This window comes from Pelodiscus sinensis, chromosome 5, assembly GCF_052426305.1.
Source record: "Pelodiscus sinensis isolate ZL-2025 chromosome 5, ASM5242630v1, whole genome shotgun sequence".
In the NCBI taxonomy this organism is placed as follows: Eukaryota; Metazoa; Chordata; order Testudines; family Trionychidae; genus Pelodiscus; species Pelodiscus sinensis.
In genome coordinates, this window is record NC_143056.1 from 80,376,878 (window position 1) to 80,396,692 (window position 19,815).

The 19,815-nt window shown below is 44.4% G+C and overlaps 1 protein-coding gene across 4 annotated transcripts in view; it reads left to right on the forward strand.

Annotated features, from left to right (window-relative positions):
* Positions 1-19,526, forward strand: part of ALKBH3 (alkB homolog 3, alpha-ketoglutarate dependent dioxygenase) — a 38,796-nt gene extending 19,270 nt beyond the window's left edge. For all 4 annotated transcript variants that reach the window (XM_075927521.2, XM_075927520.2, XM_075927518.2 and 1 more), the window contains 2 exons: positions 17,614-17,712; positions 19,090-19,526. In XM_075927521.2, the coding sequence (XP_075783636.2) occupies positions 17,614-17,712; positions 19,090-19,103 (113 nt within the window). In that variant the 3' untranslated portion in view covers positions 19,104-19,526. The remainder of the gene's footprint in view (positions 1-17,613; positions 17,713-19,089) is intronic.
* The last annotated feature ends 289 nt before the right edge of the window (positions 19,527-19,815 follow it).

A 19,815-nucleotide genomic window follows, 5' to 3' on the forward strand; every position in this document is an offset into this window, starting at 1 on the left:
TGCATGTGTGGGAAAACTCTACAGAAAGCATTCACTCCATATCTCATATATTGGACTCATCCTCAAAGGAATCACCTGCACAACACCTTCAAGAGGCAAGCAGGAGAATTTAGATTTCTAACTCCTAGACGTTAAGGCCTATTCTACACTACCTAGTTAGTTGACTTAAGTTACGTGGACAGCCATATGCAGCTTTAATTACATTAGTTGTGCATGTCCACACAATGTTCCTGGTGTTGGTAGCGTGCATTCGCAATCAGTGCTTTTGCATCGACAGAGTGTGTGTTAAGTCACGGGTAGCTATTTCACTGTTCAACAGGTCACCCTCTGCCATTAGGAGATCTGGGGATGGATTACAGTGGATCATGGCAGTGTGTTCGCCATTCATGATGGAGTTCTTTCTGTCGTATCATTCCATGGGCTTCCAACATTTCTTCTTGCCTTTTTTGAACAGCCCCTGTAAACTGTGCCCCCACCATCTTTGCCTAAAATCATGAGTCCTGAACTGCTGACCAATCAGGTGATGAGCGTTATGAACGCAACATGGCTCGTCCTGCAGTATTTCATAAGCTAGGAAACAGAAAGTTAATGTGTGGTGCCTGACTTGCCGTGTGCAATTGAAAGAAACAATAGAAGATTGCTTCCAGCATTCATGGAGAAGCTGCACACAATGCACTGTCTGTACTGTGCTTGGGGAAAGAAGCACTGAATAGTTGGATCACATGATGCAGATAAGGGATGACTAGCAGTAGCTGCAGAACTTTTGGGTGTCAAAACAACCATCCTGAAACTTGTGTAGAGCTTGCCTTAGCTCTCGCTCTGGTGTCCATACACCACAGAGCAATCTTCTCAGTGGAAAAGCATGTATTGATCACTTTGGGGAAGCTAGCAAATGCAGACTTCTACTAGTCAGTCTGGGTATGTCTACACTACCCTCCTAGTTCGAACTAGGAGGGTAATGTAGGCGTACCGCACTTGCAAATGAAGCCCGGGATTTGAATTTCCCGGGCTTCATTTGCATAAGCGGGGAGCCGCCATTTTTAAATCCCCGCTGCTTCGAACCCCGTGCAGCGCAGCTACACGGGGCTCGAACTAGGTAGTTCGGACTAGGTTCCTATTCCGAACTACCGTTACGCCTCGAGAAATGAGGTGTACCGGTAGTTCGGAATAGGCACCCTAGTCCGAACTACCTAGTTCGAGCCCCGTGTAGCCGCGCTGCACGGGGTTCGAAGCAGCGGAGATTTAAAAATGGCGGCTCCCCGCTTATGCAAATGAAGCCCGGGAAATTCAAATCCCGGGCTTCATTTGCAAGTGCGGTATGCCTACATTACCCCGCTAGTTTGAACTAGCGGGGTAGTGTAGACATACCCTCTCAGATCAATTTGGAGTTGGACAGTGCACCATAAGGGGTGCAGTATTGTAAATGTCCAGGGCCATTCATTGCCTCCTGCTATGAAGGACTGTGACTCTGGTTAATGTGCAGGAAATAATTGATGGCTTTGCAGAAATGGGGATTCCCTGCCTGTAGCGGAGCAATATTCTAATTTTGGCCCTAGACCATCTTGTGACAGAGTACATCAACTAAAAGGGCTACTTCTCCATGAGTTTGCAGGTACTGATGGCTCACTGGGGCCATTTTGCTGACATCTGCATGGGTTGATCAGGGAAAATTAGTGATGCATGCATTTTTAGGAACAGTGAACTTTATAGAAAGCTACACCCTGGAACTTCTTCCTGATTAGAAGATTCCAGTAGGGGATGCAGAAATGCCCGTAGTGATCCTGGGACACCCTGCCTGCTGCTTGCTTGCGGTTTATGAAGCCAGGAACCTAGACAGCAGCAAGGGGCACTTCAGCACAGGCCCTACAGGTACTGAACAACTATTGAATGTGTCTATGGCTGATTAAAAGATCACTGGAGCTATCTTTTTGGCAATTTAGAGCTCATTGAAGAAAATCATTCAGAATCTACCCAATGCTCATAAATCACCCACCACCACCACCAACAAAAATCACTGTGTACATTTCAGAAGCAAATTTCCTGTTGGGACTGTTCTGGGGATTTGACATAGCAATTAACATCACGTAAGAAACAGTTTTGTTTTCGCTTTGACTGTTTTCAAGATCTTTTAAAAATCTCTGTTAAAAGATGCCTTTTCAGTTGGTTTAGAAATGGAACAGTTTTGTGGCTTTGTGTGTGATGCTTTGTCCTCTGCCTTGAAGCATCTTTTTTTTTCATGGCAACACAAAGACCACTTGAGAGGTGAACTAGTCACTTTTGTCTTCTAGTTGTAGATCCAATCACTTGAGGAAACCTCCCCTGTCACTGCCTTTTTTATTCTGTCGCAGTTTGTCCTTGCACAGAGCTGGCAAATGAGTATTTTGTTTTGGAACTAGTACTCAGCCTGTGATGTAAGCCAGTACATCCTTCTACAAGTTGAACCTTTCTAGTCTGACATTCTAAGGACCTCACAGGTGCTAAGCCAGAGAATTTACTGAACCACAGGAGGTCAGTATTGTCTAGTGGCTCTACCAACTCTTGCACTCCATACTGGTCTCTTAAAAGGCATTTAGGAATAAGTTAGAGCTAAATAACTGCACAGAATGTGAGAGCCAGGTCTGGTGGCTGTAAACAGACTTTGAGATGGCAGAAACTTGGCCATGCCCATGATAAGTGGACATCTGGCTAACTAAAATCATGCTGGACCAAGAATGTTGCCAGACCAGAGAATGCCAAACTAGAGAGGTTCAGTGTGTACACGAATTCGTGTGTTCAGCTCCTTCCCCATACCAAACACATCACCTCTTCAGTCCTTGCTTTTCTAGTGCTTGATTATATCTCTGGGATGCATGATTCCTGAATGTCCTGTTTGGACAGGTCTTTTTGACACATGCCTATTACTGTTGTTGTTATCACTCCGACTTCTCCTGTTGACTGAGGATTGAGTCCAAACAGATTCATTTAAGTTCTCCCTGTCATATATATCTATGAAACAGGTTAAAGGATTCCCTGAAGCGTGTTTCACTAAAGCTTTACCAGACTCCTGCCCCCTCCAAGCGGTCTTGATGCAAAGTCTTCAGTGTGCTGTAAGGATTATTCTGGTGCAGTTACTCTAACTGCAGTGTGAGCTGTGAACGGAACTACAAAAGCCAGTTGGCAGACTATTTCTCAGTCTGTAACCAAGGAAACTGATGGCTGGGGTGTGCGTGGTGTGTGCGTATGTTAGATAATTGCAGAATGTTCGTGATGTTCTGAAACATTTATATGAAAATCTTGTTTTTATAACAACCTTTGCATGAGATATTAAAAGCAAGAGCCTTCCCGTTTATCTGTGAGTGGTGTCCTGGTCGAAATGAAAGATCTCATCGTTCTCTTTGGAAAGAGCAGAAGAAATTAACCCTGACTACCAGACTGGTGTGATAACAGGAGCCTGGAACTGTCAGAGTAGAGAAAAAGAGAAAATTGATTTTTCAGGTGGGATTTGAAAGGGGATAATCTATATGGAGGAGAGATGCTGGAAATGATGTACCAGATGCCAAGAGCTGCATAGGAGAAGGCTTCTTGCACCCGTGTTGGCAAGACTGAGTTGTGGCATCTAGAAAAGGAGAGAGGAAGAGAAAAGCCCTCCTCGAAGCACGGTACTGAAGTCATGGGCTTACTAGGCATGGCTTGATAGCCAGTCTGTGAGGTTAGCTGGAGCCAGGACCAGGAAGACATTTAAAAACATATAGGTAGTTTTAATTGATCCTGAAGAGAATGGGACACCAGTGGGGTTATGTGAGGATGGGGTGATGTGCCTGAACGTGGGAGAGGGCAGACAGCAGTGCGTGCATCTGCAGAGCCAGGGAGGCTGTAGAGAGTGAAACACCATTAGTTGGGCAGAATTGCAGAGGTGATGACAGATTAACAAACTTGTGTGTAGAAGCGACGTCAAAGGTCAAGAGTGATGCCAAAACTATTGACAGTGCGGCCAAATAGGAGATCTGAGCTGAGAGTTAAAAACAGAGGAATTGAAGATGTTTGAGGGTTTCCTTTTACCAAAGGTTAGGGTTAAGGATACAATTCTGTCATGGATCCTGTGACTTTCTAAGAGGGGGTGAGCAATAGTTTTTGATGAGAGGAGCCACTCCAAGATTTTGGAATATGATTAAGGGCCGCACTTCTCTGTGGAGGGGGTGCAGGGTCTGGGACAGAGGTTGGGTGCAGAAAGAAGCTCAGGATAGGAGAATGGGGTGTAGGAGAGTGTGGCATCTGAGGGGGAGTTGAGGTGAAGTAGGGGGTGGGTGCAGAAAGAAGCTCAGGGCAGAGGATTGGGGTGCAGGAGTGAATTTTGACCTGAGGGAGGGGTGAAGGGTCTGGGAGGGAATTGTGACCTGGGATGGGATGGGTGTGCAGATGATTTGGGTGGTGATCTAGGGCAGGAGGGAGTGGTGACCTGGGGCAGGTAGCTGGGAAGTAGGAGGGGCTAGGATGCAAGAGGCAGGAGCTGAGATGCCAGAGGCAGGCTCTGGTCAGGAGTCACTTACCTTAGGTGGTTCCGTGCCAGCAGCCCAGTAGGGTCCGTGAGGCAGGCTCTCTCCTACAGCAGCCCTAGACTGCTCAAGGAGGTTCCCTCCATATGCCATTCAGGGCCACTCATCCTTGGGAAGGAGGGAGTTTGTGCGCTTCCCTGCCCCAGGCCAATCATTGGAGCTGGGAGCGGGGGAATGTGCAAACTCTCCCCCCCTCCCTTCCCCGCCCCGGATCGTGTGGCACTTAGACGGAGCTGCCAGCTGTTCAAAATGGCTGGCAGCTCCCTCTATGTGCCATGCGCCCATGGCAAGTGGGGAAGGAGACTTTGCATGCTCTTCTGCCCTCAGGCCAATTGGGGAGAATTGGGCTGTGGGGGCGGGGCAGTATGTGAACTCTCTCATATCTCCCTCCCCCTGCCTCTCCTGCCAAGGGCGTGCCTCGCTGTTTAAAATGGCTGATGACTCTCTCTAGGTGCCATGAGCCCCTGGTGGAGAGCGCTGCCAGCCATTTTGAACAGCCTCAAGGTCCTGGCAGCGTGGGCTGCAGGCTGAATCAAACAGCTTGGCAGACAAATCCAGCCCGCAGGCCCTATCATGCTCATGCCTGTTCTAGAACATTCATGACTTCTTATGGGACAGGGTTGGAGCAGCTGCCAACCTCATGGCCACTGGAACAGCAGCTGGAGTGAGGTCGGTCTCCCTGGCTTTGGAGCAGCAGTGGACAGCCCCTGTTGCAGGGGCAGGGATGAGGCTGGAGCAAGTGCAAGTCTGGCAAAGCTCTTTTTGTCTCCCTTCACACGCAGGTATTTTTGGCAAAAGTCAGGGACAAGTCATGAGATTCTGTGAATTTTTGTTTATTGTCCACAACCTGTTCCTGGCTTTTACTAAAAATGTCCAGGATAGAATCTTCATTGTAGTTATAGAGGATGTGGAGGCAGGAAAAGGGAATAAGGGAATTTGTGTGCTGCCATCTTGGTCTTGTTAACAAGAGAGCAGAGTCAGGGTAAGTCTGTGGCCTGACAACGCGAGATCTGTGATTAGACGCTGCCTTTGCCTCTCGCCTCCATACGGAGATAAGGATAGAATGCTGACTCTGGCAGGGACCTTGAGATAAGGAGCATCTGGGTGGAACTAAAATAACTGTTAGCTATTGGTGTTTGTAATGGGAAGGAGACTAATTGTTATTGTTATTATTATATCTAATGGACAGTATATAAACTGCTTCATAATTACTTGTATTCGAAGATCTGCCTTGGGGGGCTTCCCCCCCATCCGAACCAGTTTTTCCCTTGCTGCAGCTCGTAATAAAACTGCCTCTGGCTACTTGTTGCTTACAAACACAGAGTGAGGACAATGTTTTCTTCCACAGGAGGGTATGGGAAGTCAAGACTCCTGAGTGCTATTTCTGGCTCTGTAAGGGCCCCTGATCTTGGACAAGTCACTGTACCGCTTTTGTCTCTTGTTTTCACTGGTTCTAGAATAGGAATAGTAGCCTCTCAGGCGCTGATAATAACCTAAGGTGAAAAAACACGGTCCACTAAAAAATATCGTTTTATTTGACTAAGTATTTGTATCTGATTTCAGTGTATGATCTATTCATGAGTAACAGACAAGTATAAAACGCTTCAGAGGGGTAGCCAAGTTAGTCTGTAACTTGAAAAACTTAAAAAAACAAAACAAATTATCTTGCAGCACCTTGGAGACTAACAAAACATGTAGATGGTATCCTGAGCTTTTGTGAGTGCAACCCACTTCTTCAGATGAAACTATGTTTGGGTAAAAGCATATGCAAAAGAGAGTGTAGTGCACAAGCAAACCAAAGTACAACATCACAGAATTCTCTGAAGAGACAAGGCTATTTTATTAGCATGAGAGAACTTAGCATCAACATCAATGTAAATATCTGAAATGGCAATTTCAGAAAGTTGATGCAATTTTCTAGACATTTCTGCAATTTTTCCAGTATGCAGCTCAGTTTCATTATTGTAAAGGCTTCTCCACTCACTCAGTGCAGTCGAGAAGGGGTTGGAAGTTTTGGTTGTTTGCTTTGGCTGCATTCTCACTTTGGGATGCTGAATCCTGTCTCTGTTGCTTGAGGGTGCAGTAACTGTTTCCACAGAGCTGAAGGCATTTGGAACTGTCCCTGTTAGGGGAAATTTGGCAAAGGTGTTACTGTGTGAGAGCCAACCCTTACTTTCCAAAACAAATGTTGCTTCTGTCCTTGCGCAGCCCCAGAGTACGTACAGAACCAGCTTGTCTGACCACACATCTAATTCTGCATGCTGAAACCTGTTTTCTCCCATAATTTTCTGTTAACCACTTGTCTTCTGCCAAATGTTCTGGGAGTTTCACATTGGGTTTAGATTGAAGGATAATGGGACATTAGCACAGCTAAGCATCTGACATGAAAGTCCAGCGGCATATAGAAAACTGAGCAAGTACTCTGACGTTCTTTGGTGATGGTCTGCTTTTCGACATACTAACTAAATACAGTAAACTTCCGATAATCCAGCACCTTTAGGACCCAGGGGGTGCCGGATTATCAGATATGATGGACTATCGGGGGGGTGGGGCTATAAGGGATCTGGGGTGGCATCCCCCCCACCCCACCCCAGACCCCTCATAGCCCCCCCTTCCGATAGTCCGGCTCTGCCCCAGGTGTCCCCGATTCAGCCACTGCTGGTCAGTTTCAGCAGCGGCTGAATCCGGGACACCTGGGGCAGAGCAGCTGGGGTGCTACTGGGTTGGTCCGGTAGCACCGCTCTTCAGCACTGCGAGACCAACCCGGCAGCACCCCAGCAGCTCTAGGGGACGCCTGGGACAGAGCAGCTGGGGTGCTGCTGGGTTGGTCCCACAGCCCCGAGGGGCAACACTACGGGACCAACCCAGCAGCACCCCAGCTGCTCTGCCCCGGCTTCCCTGATTCACCTGCTGGTCAGTTTCAGCAGCGGCTGAATGGGGGAAGCTGGGCGCAGAGCAGCTCCAATAGTCCAGCAGCCAGAGCACTTCCAGGTTCCTGATGGTGCCGGACCATCAGGAGTGCCGGAGCATTGGATGCTGGACCAGTGGAGTTTTACTGTAGTTTTAGCAGGTTGACATTCTGGGCTGCACAGTGGCCCCGTTATCATAATGTCTACTCTTTTGGGGGGGATGGGGCAGGGGAGGCTCATTGTAAATTCTTCCTTTCCCTTGCAACACAAAACATTTCCACTTCATGCTGGGCTCATCTCCTGCCACTGTCCTGAGAAGCCTTGTAGGAAAACAGGAAGAACAATCGTATGCAGATGACTTTATAGTCTGGAGTACTATCTTGTGGTACAACTGCATGAAGGGGGCGGAAGGATCCATACAAAAGAACTTTTCTGCTGTAAAGTTGAGCACTCTCCAGAGCTTTTGGAAACCCTGAGTTAGTGTCATCACGAGTGTGGTCCTTTGCTGAGTTGTACCAATGGGACTGTGCAGCTTCTGTAAAAGTACAGGTGAATCTGCAGTAGGCAATAAAGCCTCACTTTCCCCTGGCATACATAAGATTTAATAGATCTTTTATTTAACTTCTCTGATTCTGTGAAGTTGTTTTTAGAAACAAGTCAAAGATCATATAAGATCCAATGTACTTTTAAACTTTACTTTTACTGCTTCCTACCAGCTAAGCCAGTAGCCTTCCTCATTATAAACTCTATCTAGTTAAAGGAGGACTTTAAAAGATATTACCTGTTTGGGGCAGTGTAAACCCAGGTTTTATTGAAAAGCTGAAAACTATTAGAGCAGCTAATCTTGGTGCACCAAAATGTAGGCTAGTTCCTTTTGCAGGCCTGTGTTTCAGGAGCTGTTCCTTTTCTAAGAATACAGAATTGACCAAGCTGATCTAAAATTGGCCATGTGTATCTCCAGAATTATTTTCAGGTATTTAAAACTTTGCATCGGCTTATCTTAAAAACCAAAGAATCGCTTTTAAGTGCTAGCACTACAGATGGTTCTGAAATATCACCAACCTGGGTAAGGTTCCACCTCAGACATAAACTCCTGTTACCTGGGGAACTGAGGTAAGCAATTGTTGTGGGAGTTAAGGCTAATGGCAATGACTGAGCCCACGGCCTAAAGCCGGGTGTCCCCTCCCAGAAGCCAGATTCGGCCTGGTGTTACGTATCTGATCACCATTGGATTGGGTAACCACAAATCAGGCTAGACCAATGTTTAGGGCCAAACCATATATTTTTTTGAACAGTGTAACATACATCAACAACAACAGCGTGAACCCACCCTATCCCAGAAGAAAAGAAGATAGATAAGTCCCGGATACAACAAAGGGGAATATACTTTACAAATCAGAGGCAGATGGCGATTGATGCCTGCGACCTTCTACCCTGTGGCTAGTGTAAAGCCTTAGGGGAGGACAGCAGGGAGTCCCTCGCTGGCAGGGAAAGGTAGTCCAGTCAAACGGCCCTCCTGCAGGTGGATCTCTGCCTCCAGTGAGTCGGGTAGATTCCCTCTGGGATCGGCGCTTGGTAGCCCTTCGACTTCCAGTCCAATCCAGCGAGTAAGGATGATGGTAAATGAGTTCGAGTCCATGTGACAGAAGCCAGTAATCCTTAAGTGGGGCGTTCCCACACTCGCGAGGCTCTCTATCCCACACTCGAACAAATCCTTATACCAGAACCCACAAACTAAAATGGATCACCACGGGAGACGAACAGACACCAACAGCAGACAGTGACTGACAGGCTACGATACGGACGGACGGTGGCGAACCCGAACCCTTCCTTGGTCAGGGCTTATAAGCCTTTCAAGGCGGGAAAAGGGTGGTAAGGGTGGTGTGCAGCAACTGGTGCCGTGTGCAACACTCCAGTAGGGAGGGGAGCACAGTTTCTGAGCGGTGTGCAGCTCATTTTAGTGCCCAGTGCACAGTTTTGGACTGAGTGCAAACTATAGTGCGGGGTGCACCGAGCAGATGACCGTGTGCACTTAGGTTTTGGCGGGAAAAGGGTAACAGATAGAAGAAGGAAAACAAGATGGAATCTAAAGAGGCTCCATCTTGAACATAATAGCTTTAAATGTCTTTTCCCTGGCAACACTCCAAAAGTAAAGATTCTGCAATGAGGCCTTCACAGACAATAGTAATGGCACAGGAGGCACTGTAAAGTCTAATTAGGGTGTTCCTTACTATTGGCTATGCAAACCTGTTTTGTTTTGTTTTTTCTTGGTTGGTTTGGGTTTTTTTGTTTTTTTTTTTGAGTAAAGTGAATAATTTTGGCTGAGAAATGCACAATGTAATGTCGTAAGAGGGTGCTGTTTTTACATAGCCACTTTTCTTACAACACTTCAACAGAGAAGGTCTCTTATCAGATCAAATTTTCCAATCCATTTTAACCAGGAAGATCAGGAGGCAAAGACGAAGAGTTCACTTTTGTCCAGATGTAAAACAACATGATGTAATCCTGTGAAATGAAACAGCTTTCATAATGATAGCAGCCATGGACTTTGTGTAACTTGTGTTTTAAAACAGCAAAACAGGACACCCTCTCTCTTCGAAGTTAAAAAACCTAACGCCCCACTTCCCCCAAAATAATCTTTATCATTGCACATGGCTTGCTAAGGATACTTCTAACAGAGCAAGATTGTGCAAAAATTCTTGGGTGCCTCATTATACCTTTTTCAACTAAATATTAGCCTTGCAAAGAGCATGCTAGGCTCAGTTCTGAGTGGTGCTGAACACGTTCAGCACTGTGTATACTCAGAACTTAGAGGACTGGGCTCTTAGAGGCCACAAAGAGGAAAAACTAAAGGTTCCATTATTCCTAACACAGGCACTATGAATGGTCTCACTGTGACTTCCTGGGCATGAGAAAATGTGGCTGTAGTTCCGAATCAATTGTCATGTCATGCTTTTTGTTATTTGGGAATTGATCCTAGACCCACCAAACCTATTTCACTTAAATCTCATTCTGTTTTTAACACTATGATTTTAGAGGTTAAGACTTTATCATTCGTATTCTTTTTGTTCGTGTTGTTTGTACCCAGATCTACACTCTCGTTTAAAATCTGAGGCTTACATTTTCAGGTGATATTGACTGATACAACTGATATTCTGATTATCCAAAAGGACTGGACACTGTCCAGTGTGTTAAGTTGGGCCCACTAAAATGAAGCACCCAAAATTATAAGATACTTTTGAAGATTCTGACCTCGTTTTTTAAAATGGAAGAGAGTGTTGGATTGTAGTTATTTTAAAAAATAACACTTTAAATGTCATGGGTTTCGAGTAGTAGTCTCATGGCATCATGTACCTGTGGGTGCTCCTCATCAGATGCCCGTGTGCCGATGGACCTTTGACTGAAGATTCTCAGTAGCATTGTCCATGAGTTTGCCCCTGTACCATACATATCCTTGGGCTCTGGTCTGAGGGTGCATAGAGAAGGTCAGATCTCCCCCAGTTGTGGCAGTTCTTCCTCAACCACCTGCAGCCTGAGACTGAGCCTTGCTGCATCCTTAGTTAGCTTGTGAGCTTTGCCTTCTTTATTCTTACTTTGCTTGTTTTGAATTTAGCTGATTTTTTTTCTTTCTGTTTTCAGAGACTTTTTGTTTAACTTTATGAATTCCTCTTTCCTTGGCAGCTGTGGCTTCCTTCCACTTCAGTTCCCCCTTTGTTTGGGGTCTTCTCTTGGTCCAAAGTATGGAGAAAACCCCAAATTTAAACTTTGCAAGGTCTGCTCCATCTTGAAGAGCAGGTCGAGGATGCTGAGGGGAGGATAGACTCCATATACTCCTTATGGAGTATACCCTAATTACTTCCAGTGTCAGAGTCCCATCCACCTCCAGCTGATGCACCCTGGTCTGGCAAGCAGTGTCAGAACCCCAAAGCATGCTATGGAGAAAAGGTTCAAATACACTGGCAGGAAGTAGAGGAAGGAGAAAACTTCCCAAAGATCAGTTTCTAAAGAAAACGGCCCCAGCAAATTTCCCTCACTTGCATACTCAACTACCATTTGAGCTTAAGGACCTCATGCCTATTGCTGAGCTCCAGAGAGGGCCAGGTTGCAGCTGTTTAGGCTTTTCCCTGAATATCACACTATTAATTGTTCTCTGACTTGTCTGCAATGTAGAGTTATTGAGAGAGCTATTCCAGAACAACTTCATGTGTGAATGCTGGAATACCGCAGTAAGAGTTCACACACAGTGTCAATCAAGGACATTTATTCCAGAATTAGAGCATCTACACATGGAGTTATTTGGGAATAGCTATTCCTATATAAACTCTATATGTAGATATCTGAAAGCTGAGGTCTTGTAACACTCACATCACTCTCTTTATGAAACAGTATCAGTGTGAGACAACTATCCCTTTGGTTTAGGCTAGATAGAATCTTATTCTAATAACCCTCTTCTAGTCTGAATTGTGCTATGATGTTCCCAAATGACATGGGCTCCCCTTGTCTTTTGGATGACACAATAATTTGTGGCCTGTTTTTATCTTGTTCTCCTGAAGCACATCTCTATTTCATCTGATGTATTCCATTCTACTAGTGACAGGCTTTGTTTAATTCACTTGGGAGTAATTGCCATCTTGAACAAGGGCTGGATCATTTTAGCAATGCTTTCCCTAATCTCCTTCAGGTCAACTGCAGTGAATCTGATTTTGGGGGTGGGGAGGGAGAATGTGGTTCAAATTGCACCAACTATTATAAGAAACATGAGACAGACTGCCTCTTGTAATTATAAATAAATAAGTGAAAAGGAAAAATCAACTTTAGCATGTTCTAGCTCTCTGTTTTCAGGGTTTATGATTGTGCTCCACAGGGACACAGATAGATTTAGATGCTTAAAACTTGACCTACATTTTTTCCTTATCTGTTTACAGTCACAGTATATATTTGTCTTTGTCATGAACAAGTAATTGATTCAGTGTTCTCTCCCTGGCTGACTTCTCCTACACCCAGTTGCTTTAGGGAAAACAGTATCTCAGCCCTCAGAAGTGACCTTACAGGACAACTGTTGGAAAGACCCTAACGTTAACAATTCAGTTACCATAGCAAAGCCATGTTTGTGCAGCCTGGTCCTTGGGACTGAGCCTGCAATGACAAACTAGCACTGATTTCAGTTTTATGCTTCCCAGGGTTTGTTATAAACAAAAAATAAAAACATCTTCTGGGCAAGGTGGGAGGGCTCTGCACTTCCAGAAAGGGTGGGACTCACCTCCCTACCACCAGTCCTACATTGCTGCCCAGACCATGTCCCCAGGGCTCTGGTGGTGATATAAAGGGCCCGGAGCTCACGGTAGGAGCAGTGGTGGTTGGAAGCCCTGGGCCCTTTTGGATCATTGGGCCCCAGGGCAGTTGTCCCCCCGACAGTAAGTAAGGAGAATGTTACACAGACTGCTAAAGCGAAACATTTTCACATCTGAAATATCAGATAATTTGAACCAAAGAGTTTGAAAAGAATTTATGTGGAACTCTCTGCACCATTGATGATGATATTTTACAAAACTTTTGGAATACAGAGGAAATTGTGAAAGACTGGAATATAAGGTAGTATATCAATATTTTAAAAGGGTAAACAGGATGACCTTGGTAACTCTAGATCTCTCACTTGAACGTGGATCCCAAGGTAAAAATCACATACAGGCTGATTTGTAGAGCAAGGGCAGATATTAAATTGGTATCCTCATCCACAGATGCAGAAATGATCTGCAGATATTTCCATGCATATCTGCAGATATCCGCGGATTTGCAGGGTTTTAGGTACAACATTTTTATTTGCATCTGTATCCACAAAAATGAGCTGTGGATAGCCACATCTATGGATGCAGATACCCACAGATACAAAAAAAGATTTGTAGGGCTCTACTGATATGGGCTGCAGTCGATAACAATTTAAATATGACCGTATAATTCATACCTCTCCATGTGATCTCATGGAATATAGGTCTCAGCAAACAATCTTGATAGCATTTTTGATATTACAAATTTGTTGGGGTAAGACATTTTACTTAGTATTGCATGACATTCTGATTTTAGCGCTAAACAAAATCAAGGCGGCACTTATTAAATAGATTAAAAACTGGCTAACTGATGGATATAAAAACTAATTGTAAATGGAGAATCATCATCCAGTGGGTGTTTCTAGTGCAAGGATGTCTTTTTGGTTAAATACTAGGCATTGCTTTTATCAGTCATCTCAATGAAAACAAAATCACTGCTGATGTTACGTGAAATGATTACAGGTCAGTTCTATAGACCACTATGGAGGATTACAGTGATAAACTGGGCACACTTAAACGTGTGGTGATGCTATATGGGAGACGCTTGGTATGGATACCAATATTGTGAAATGGAAATGAGTCATTCCAGATTTGTTGTATGAGTTACCCATAAATGTTGTTTGCTAAGTGTGATGATCTTATTTATATGCTTGTATCACCTTTTACTGGGAGTAATAGTTCTGTCTGGTATAGATGTATTTAAAATTTGTGTGGTGCCCCTGGGGCTGCGTCTAGACGGCTTTCCTCTTCCTAAAGAGGAAATGCAAACGAGGAAAACAGAAATACAAATGAAGCGCTGATTAGCATGTTCGTGTGCTTCATTTGCATATCCTTTTCTGATCCTTTTTTCAGAAGAGGTTTTATCAAAAAAAAAAGCAGTCTAGATGTGGTTCTTTTGACAAAAAAAACCTTTTTCAAAAGAACCCTTCTTCCTCAAAAAATGAGGTTTACAGGGTTCTTTCAAAAAAGTTTTTTTCCGAAAGAACTGCATCTAGACTGCCTTTAAAAAAAAAAAAAAAAAAAAAACCCTCTTCAAAAAAAAAGGATTGGAAGAGGATATGCAAATGAAGCGTGCAAACATGCTAATCAGCACTTCATTTGCATTTCCGTTTTCCTCATTTGCATTTCGTCTTTCAGAAGAGGAAAGCAGTCTAGACGCAGCCTGGGTGACACTGTTGGACAGATGGGCTAGGCAGTGCTGATGCCAGCTTGATGGCCCATCAAGGAACATCACGTATACAACTGACCCATTGAGAAAAGACATACACCCTATGACTCAGCAAGGCATGTAGGGACATGCCTGTGGATAGGGAACTCTAAGGCTTTTCCATACCCATGTTCTGTTTAAGCATATGTTTGAAAAACAGAAAATACAAGCCACGTAATGAGGAATACAAAGGGCAACTGCATCATCTCCATTTTGTTGTCAGTTCTGGTTCTTAACTTTGCTACAAACTGAAGTTAGGGGTTGCCAACTTTCTGCTCTCACAAAACTGCCCTGCCCATTCTTCAAGGCCCCGCCCTCCATGTCCTCTCCTTCTGACACTTGCTCTTCCCATCCTCCCTTTCTTGCTCATTTTCACCAAGGTTGCTTGGAGTTGGAGTGCAGGATCGGGTGAGGGCTCTGGGGTGGGGTTAGAAATGAGTTCAGGATGCAGGAGGTGGCTCTGGGTTGGGATTGAGGGGTTCAAAGGGCAGGAGAGGGGTTAGGGCTAGGGCAAGAAATTGTGGGGAGCTTAGGGGTGCAGAGTCTGAGCAACACTTACCTCAAACAATTCTCGGAAGCAGTTAGGGTTGCCAGATGGTTTATCCAAAAATACCAAACACCTTCCCGCCCCCCCCCCCCCCACCAAAAAAAAACACTGGGGAAAAAAATCTGTTGAAGGGGAGAAAAGGCGGGGTGTGAGAGACCGAAGTTGTTGAGCCCAAAAAAAAGGACTCAGAGCTATTAAGCAAATAAATAATAAAACAGCATGACCCCTTCTCAGAGTGCGTGCAGAATCAGAATAGGGATAGGAACAGAGGAGAAGTTGAGCACTAAGACCCAGGAAAGGCATTGCTTCCCCTTGGTCTTTAGGCTTTATGCCAGCAGCCATTTTGTTTTCTTGATCAAGCCAGAACGCAGCTTCCCTGCAGAACAAGGTAAGCAGGGGATCTGGGGCCATAGAGGCTGGGCCCAATTGCCGAGTGTGTTGTAGGGTTGACAGGTGTCCGGTATTTTCGCCTTCTGTCCAGGAAAAAAAAAACAGAAAAATCCGGACATTTTTAGGTGTCTGGTATTTTCTGAATTTTTTTTACCGGACAGGAGGCGAAAATACCAGACTGTCTGGGTCAATATCGGATACCTGGCAACCCTAGAAGCAATGTCATTTCCTCTTTCTGCCTCTTAGGCAGGGGCATAGCCACACGGTTCTGCACACTACCCTGTCCACATGCACTGTCTCTGCAGCTCCCATTGGCTGCAGTTCCCAGCACTTGTGGTAGAACAGAATCTGGAGTCCCCTGACTGCCCATACATGTAGGAACATGTTGCAGCTTCTGGGATCTGTGCCAAATGACAACAGGTAGGGAGCCTGCCTTAGCCCTGTTCTGCTGCCGACTGGACTTTTAACAACCTGGTCGGTGGTGCTGACCGGAACCACCAGAGTCCTATTTTGACCAGACCAGTTCTAGTTGAAAACCAGACAGCTGGCAACCTTTACCGAAGCCCTGAACAAAGGTCTAAATGATCCATCCGAGCTGTGGATGTGTTCCAGAGGGACTTTCAAGAGCAAACTCACCAGTAATGCTAATACATAAACTTTGAATCTTTGTGTGTATGTGAGACTGCTTTACCATTTAACAGCTCTCTTCTTCTTCTTTCTTTTTTCTTTATTATAAGCCTTTAGTTTCAGACAGTAAAGGATGGGTAGCAATGTGGTATTTTGGGTAAGATCCAGCCTAATACTGACCTGGCAGCGTGAGCCTTTATGGAGTCAAAAGAACATTTTGTATAGTGAATAGAATTTTAAAATAATGTCTCACTGCACTGGATCTAAGTGTTGACTGGGAGCCAGAGAACTGGAATGTAATAAAGGCAGCGGCTGTGTGGTTTCTCTTTTTTCTTCTTGTTGTTAAACAATATGGAGATCTGAAGAACATTTTATGATTGGTTGGGGAGTTTAACCTCAGATTTACCCACCAGTTTTGGGAATATCTGCTCTTCCCTTTTCAGCCTGTGAAGACTACTGCAGGCACACGGGATCATACATGGCTCTTAGTACAGAAAAACACAATGCCCTTCATTGAGAAATCAAGAATGTAGGTCACTTTAGAAGATGTGGGCCTGTACTTTGAAAGGAATAACTTAGACAGGACTTCAGGGATCATGGTGGATAACCACTTGAATATGAGTTAGCAGTGCAATGTAGTGATCAAGAAAGCACATATAATCTTTGGGTATATAGGCAGAGGACAAGTGAGTAGAAAGGTATCGTTGCCATTGTATATAGCATTTGTGAGACCAATGGTAGGTAACACAGTGTGTCCAATTTTGTTGGCCACTCTTAAAAAGAATGTTGATAAATTGAAAAGGATTGCGAAAAAGAGTAACAAACATGATATGAGATCTGGAAAACCTGTCTCATAAAGATGCCTAATTTATTTATCTTAACAAATGATATTTAAGAGGCAATGTGATCATGGTCTACCAATACCTACATGGTGAGATTTTGCATAGTAGAGGGCTCCTTAATCTGATGATGGGTGATCACTCATTGCCGAGTATGATCATCTTCCATGGGAGTTGTGGACCCTCAGCTGTCTGAGAAGGCTCCATAATCTAACAGATAGACAGAAGCAGAATAAATTATATAATGGCTGGAAGCTCAAGCTAGACAAACTCAGATGAGAAATAAGGTACAATTTCTTTTTGAGAGGCTAATTGACCATTGAAACAACATGCTCTAGGGATGTGGTGGATTCTCCATTACTTGAAGTCTTTAAAGCCAGGCTGAATGGCTTTCTAAAAGATGTGCTCTTGTACATCTAGCTTAGCTGGAAGTGATGGGCCTGATGCAGGAACTCACTTTGTGAAATTCTAGGTGTTATGCAGAAGGCTAGACTAATTAATCATAACAGTTCCTTCCGGCTTTTAAAATCTACAAACCTTGCTGAAATATAGCTACTGCTTTGCAGCAATGTAGGAGGTAGTATAGGTGTTCTTCATGGTTCATGAGGCAAACCAAAGTCTTAATAGGTAATTTGTTGAGGAATCCCTTTATTGTTTTAAGCTGTGATGTGGTGTCCCTTAATGCCGTGTTTCCCTCTTCTTGCACACACTTCTCTATTTGTATTTCTTCTTTCTAGGAAGAGAATGGGGACTATTCTTATGTGGAAAGAGTGCGGATCCCCCTGCCTCATGGGACTTTACTGATAATGGAGGGAGCTACCCAGGAAGACTGGCAGGTGAGAATACTTGGGCAGCATGAAAATTAGGGATATAAAAACCACCCAGAATAGTTAACTGGTGAATGTGAGCAGCAGAAGCTGCTTGGAAGGGGCTGCTCCTTCACTGCTGCAGGCAGCAGGAGTTGCCCTATCCCCAGCCAGCCAACCAGGTTCTGACGGTTGGGCTGCCATGAAGGGGAGCCTCCAGTTAGTTGGTTAGCCAGTGAGCATGCCAGTAAGACACATGCTAACCTTTAACATCCCTAATGAACATGGTTTTTCCCATGATGGTTAGGGATGTAAGCGACTAGTTGACTAGTGACTCGACTAGTCGCTCCCTTCCCCCCCCCCAACTTACTGCCTCTATCAGAGAGAGGCTGCATGGGGGGGGGGGGAAGGATCTGGTGCTGGGGGGAGCTGGTTTAAAAGCCGGTTCCCCCCAGTGCCGTCTCCATGGGGATAATGTGCAATTTCAAAAGCAGAAGTGCTGCAGGGAGCCTAGGGTGATCTGGGGACTCAAGTAGTCCCCCACTGGCCCTATGCTCCCTGTTTTTGAAATGTACAAGAGCCCCAGGAGGGCTTTTGTAGATTTCAAAAGCAAAGCATTGCTGGGAATCAAATAGTCTGGGGCTGTTAGACACTTCAAAAGCAGGGAGTGCAGGGCCAGCAGGAGACTGCTTGAGTCCCTCACTGGCCATGCTCCCCACGGCGCTTCTGCCTTTGAAATGTAGCAAGAGAGTGCAGGGCTCCTGCTACATAACAAAGGTTGAGGTGCTCTTATTGACTAATCGAATAGTCGATGCAAATTACATTGATTATTCAATTAGTTGATTAATCTAAATTTAACATGCTTAACTGTGGTACAGTTTTCTGGAATACCACAAACTACACCAGTGAAGACATGTGTTAATGGGAAAGCTATTGGAAAGTGTGCATTGTGCAGTAATGCGACACTTCACTACACATTAACAGTGCTTTCCTTCCAAGAATCTCAATGCATCACACAAAATTAATGGCTTAAGCTGAACACCATCTCTGCAAGATCAATAAGTGATGTATAGTGATTACTCCACACACCATTTATACTCCTAGGTAATGTTCTGCATTTAGGCGAGGCAGTGACAAACACGGTATGCATCTGAAAGCAAATAGGCAATTTAGGAAAGCAACATAATACAGTTGTAATGTGGCCTAACAACTCTACTGTTACAAAAAGTGTTGTAGGTTTCTTAATGGTCCTGAGCAGTCAGGTTTTATATCTTACCTAATTATTATGAAAAGTGAGTAATGTGTCCATCCTGTAAAATGAAGATACAAAATATTTTGTATCTTCATTTGAATAGCAAATGTTTAATTGTGCAAATCCATGCTCTTTTTTTTCCTTAATGTTTATAGCATCGGGTACCTAAGGAATATCATGCCAGGGAGCCACGGATAAACTTGACATTTAGGACCATTTATCCAGACCCTGAGGGAATGCAAAGATGAATGAAGACAAATGTCTTGGTTATTACTGGATAGAACATTGCAGCTGATCTGAAGTCTCAGACCTGGTGCTGGTTTGGAGAAAAGAGCCATAATGGATTTTTAGTTACCGTCAAACATCTGATAGCGAGAGGGGAGGAGGCTGTCATCATAGAGAACTGTGGCAGTCACACATTTCCTGTAATATATAGATAACACTGTCATTTTTCAGACATGAGATGCTATTTGATTTTGTTAATTCATAGACTTTGTTTGGTTTATTTTAAAAAGCAATAGTGACCCGTCCCCTCAGAGAGAGGTGAAAATGCTTGCATAAATTAAAGATGAGAGCATTTACTCATTGGAAAGCAGCTTCAGTGATCAATGCTTTTTTACCATCACCCTCTTTATCCTGGCAAAATTGAATGGATTTTTATAGCAGAGTCAAGTAACAGATGATAATCCTTTTGTTCTAGTCTACATGAAACTGTGCAGGTGTGTATATAAATCTGTGAAAATTATTATGTAGCACATCAACTGAGAGGATCTTGGAGCACTTATTACTATAACTTAACTCTTACATGGGAAACAGAGACCTTTGCCAAAGTCTCACAAGTCAATGGCAAATCTATGGGGAGAACTCATGTCTCTTTACTT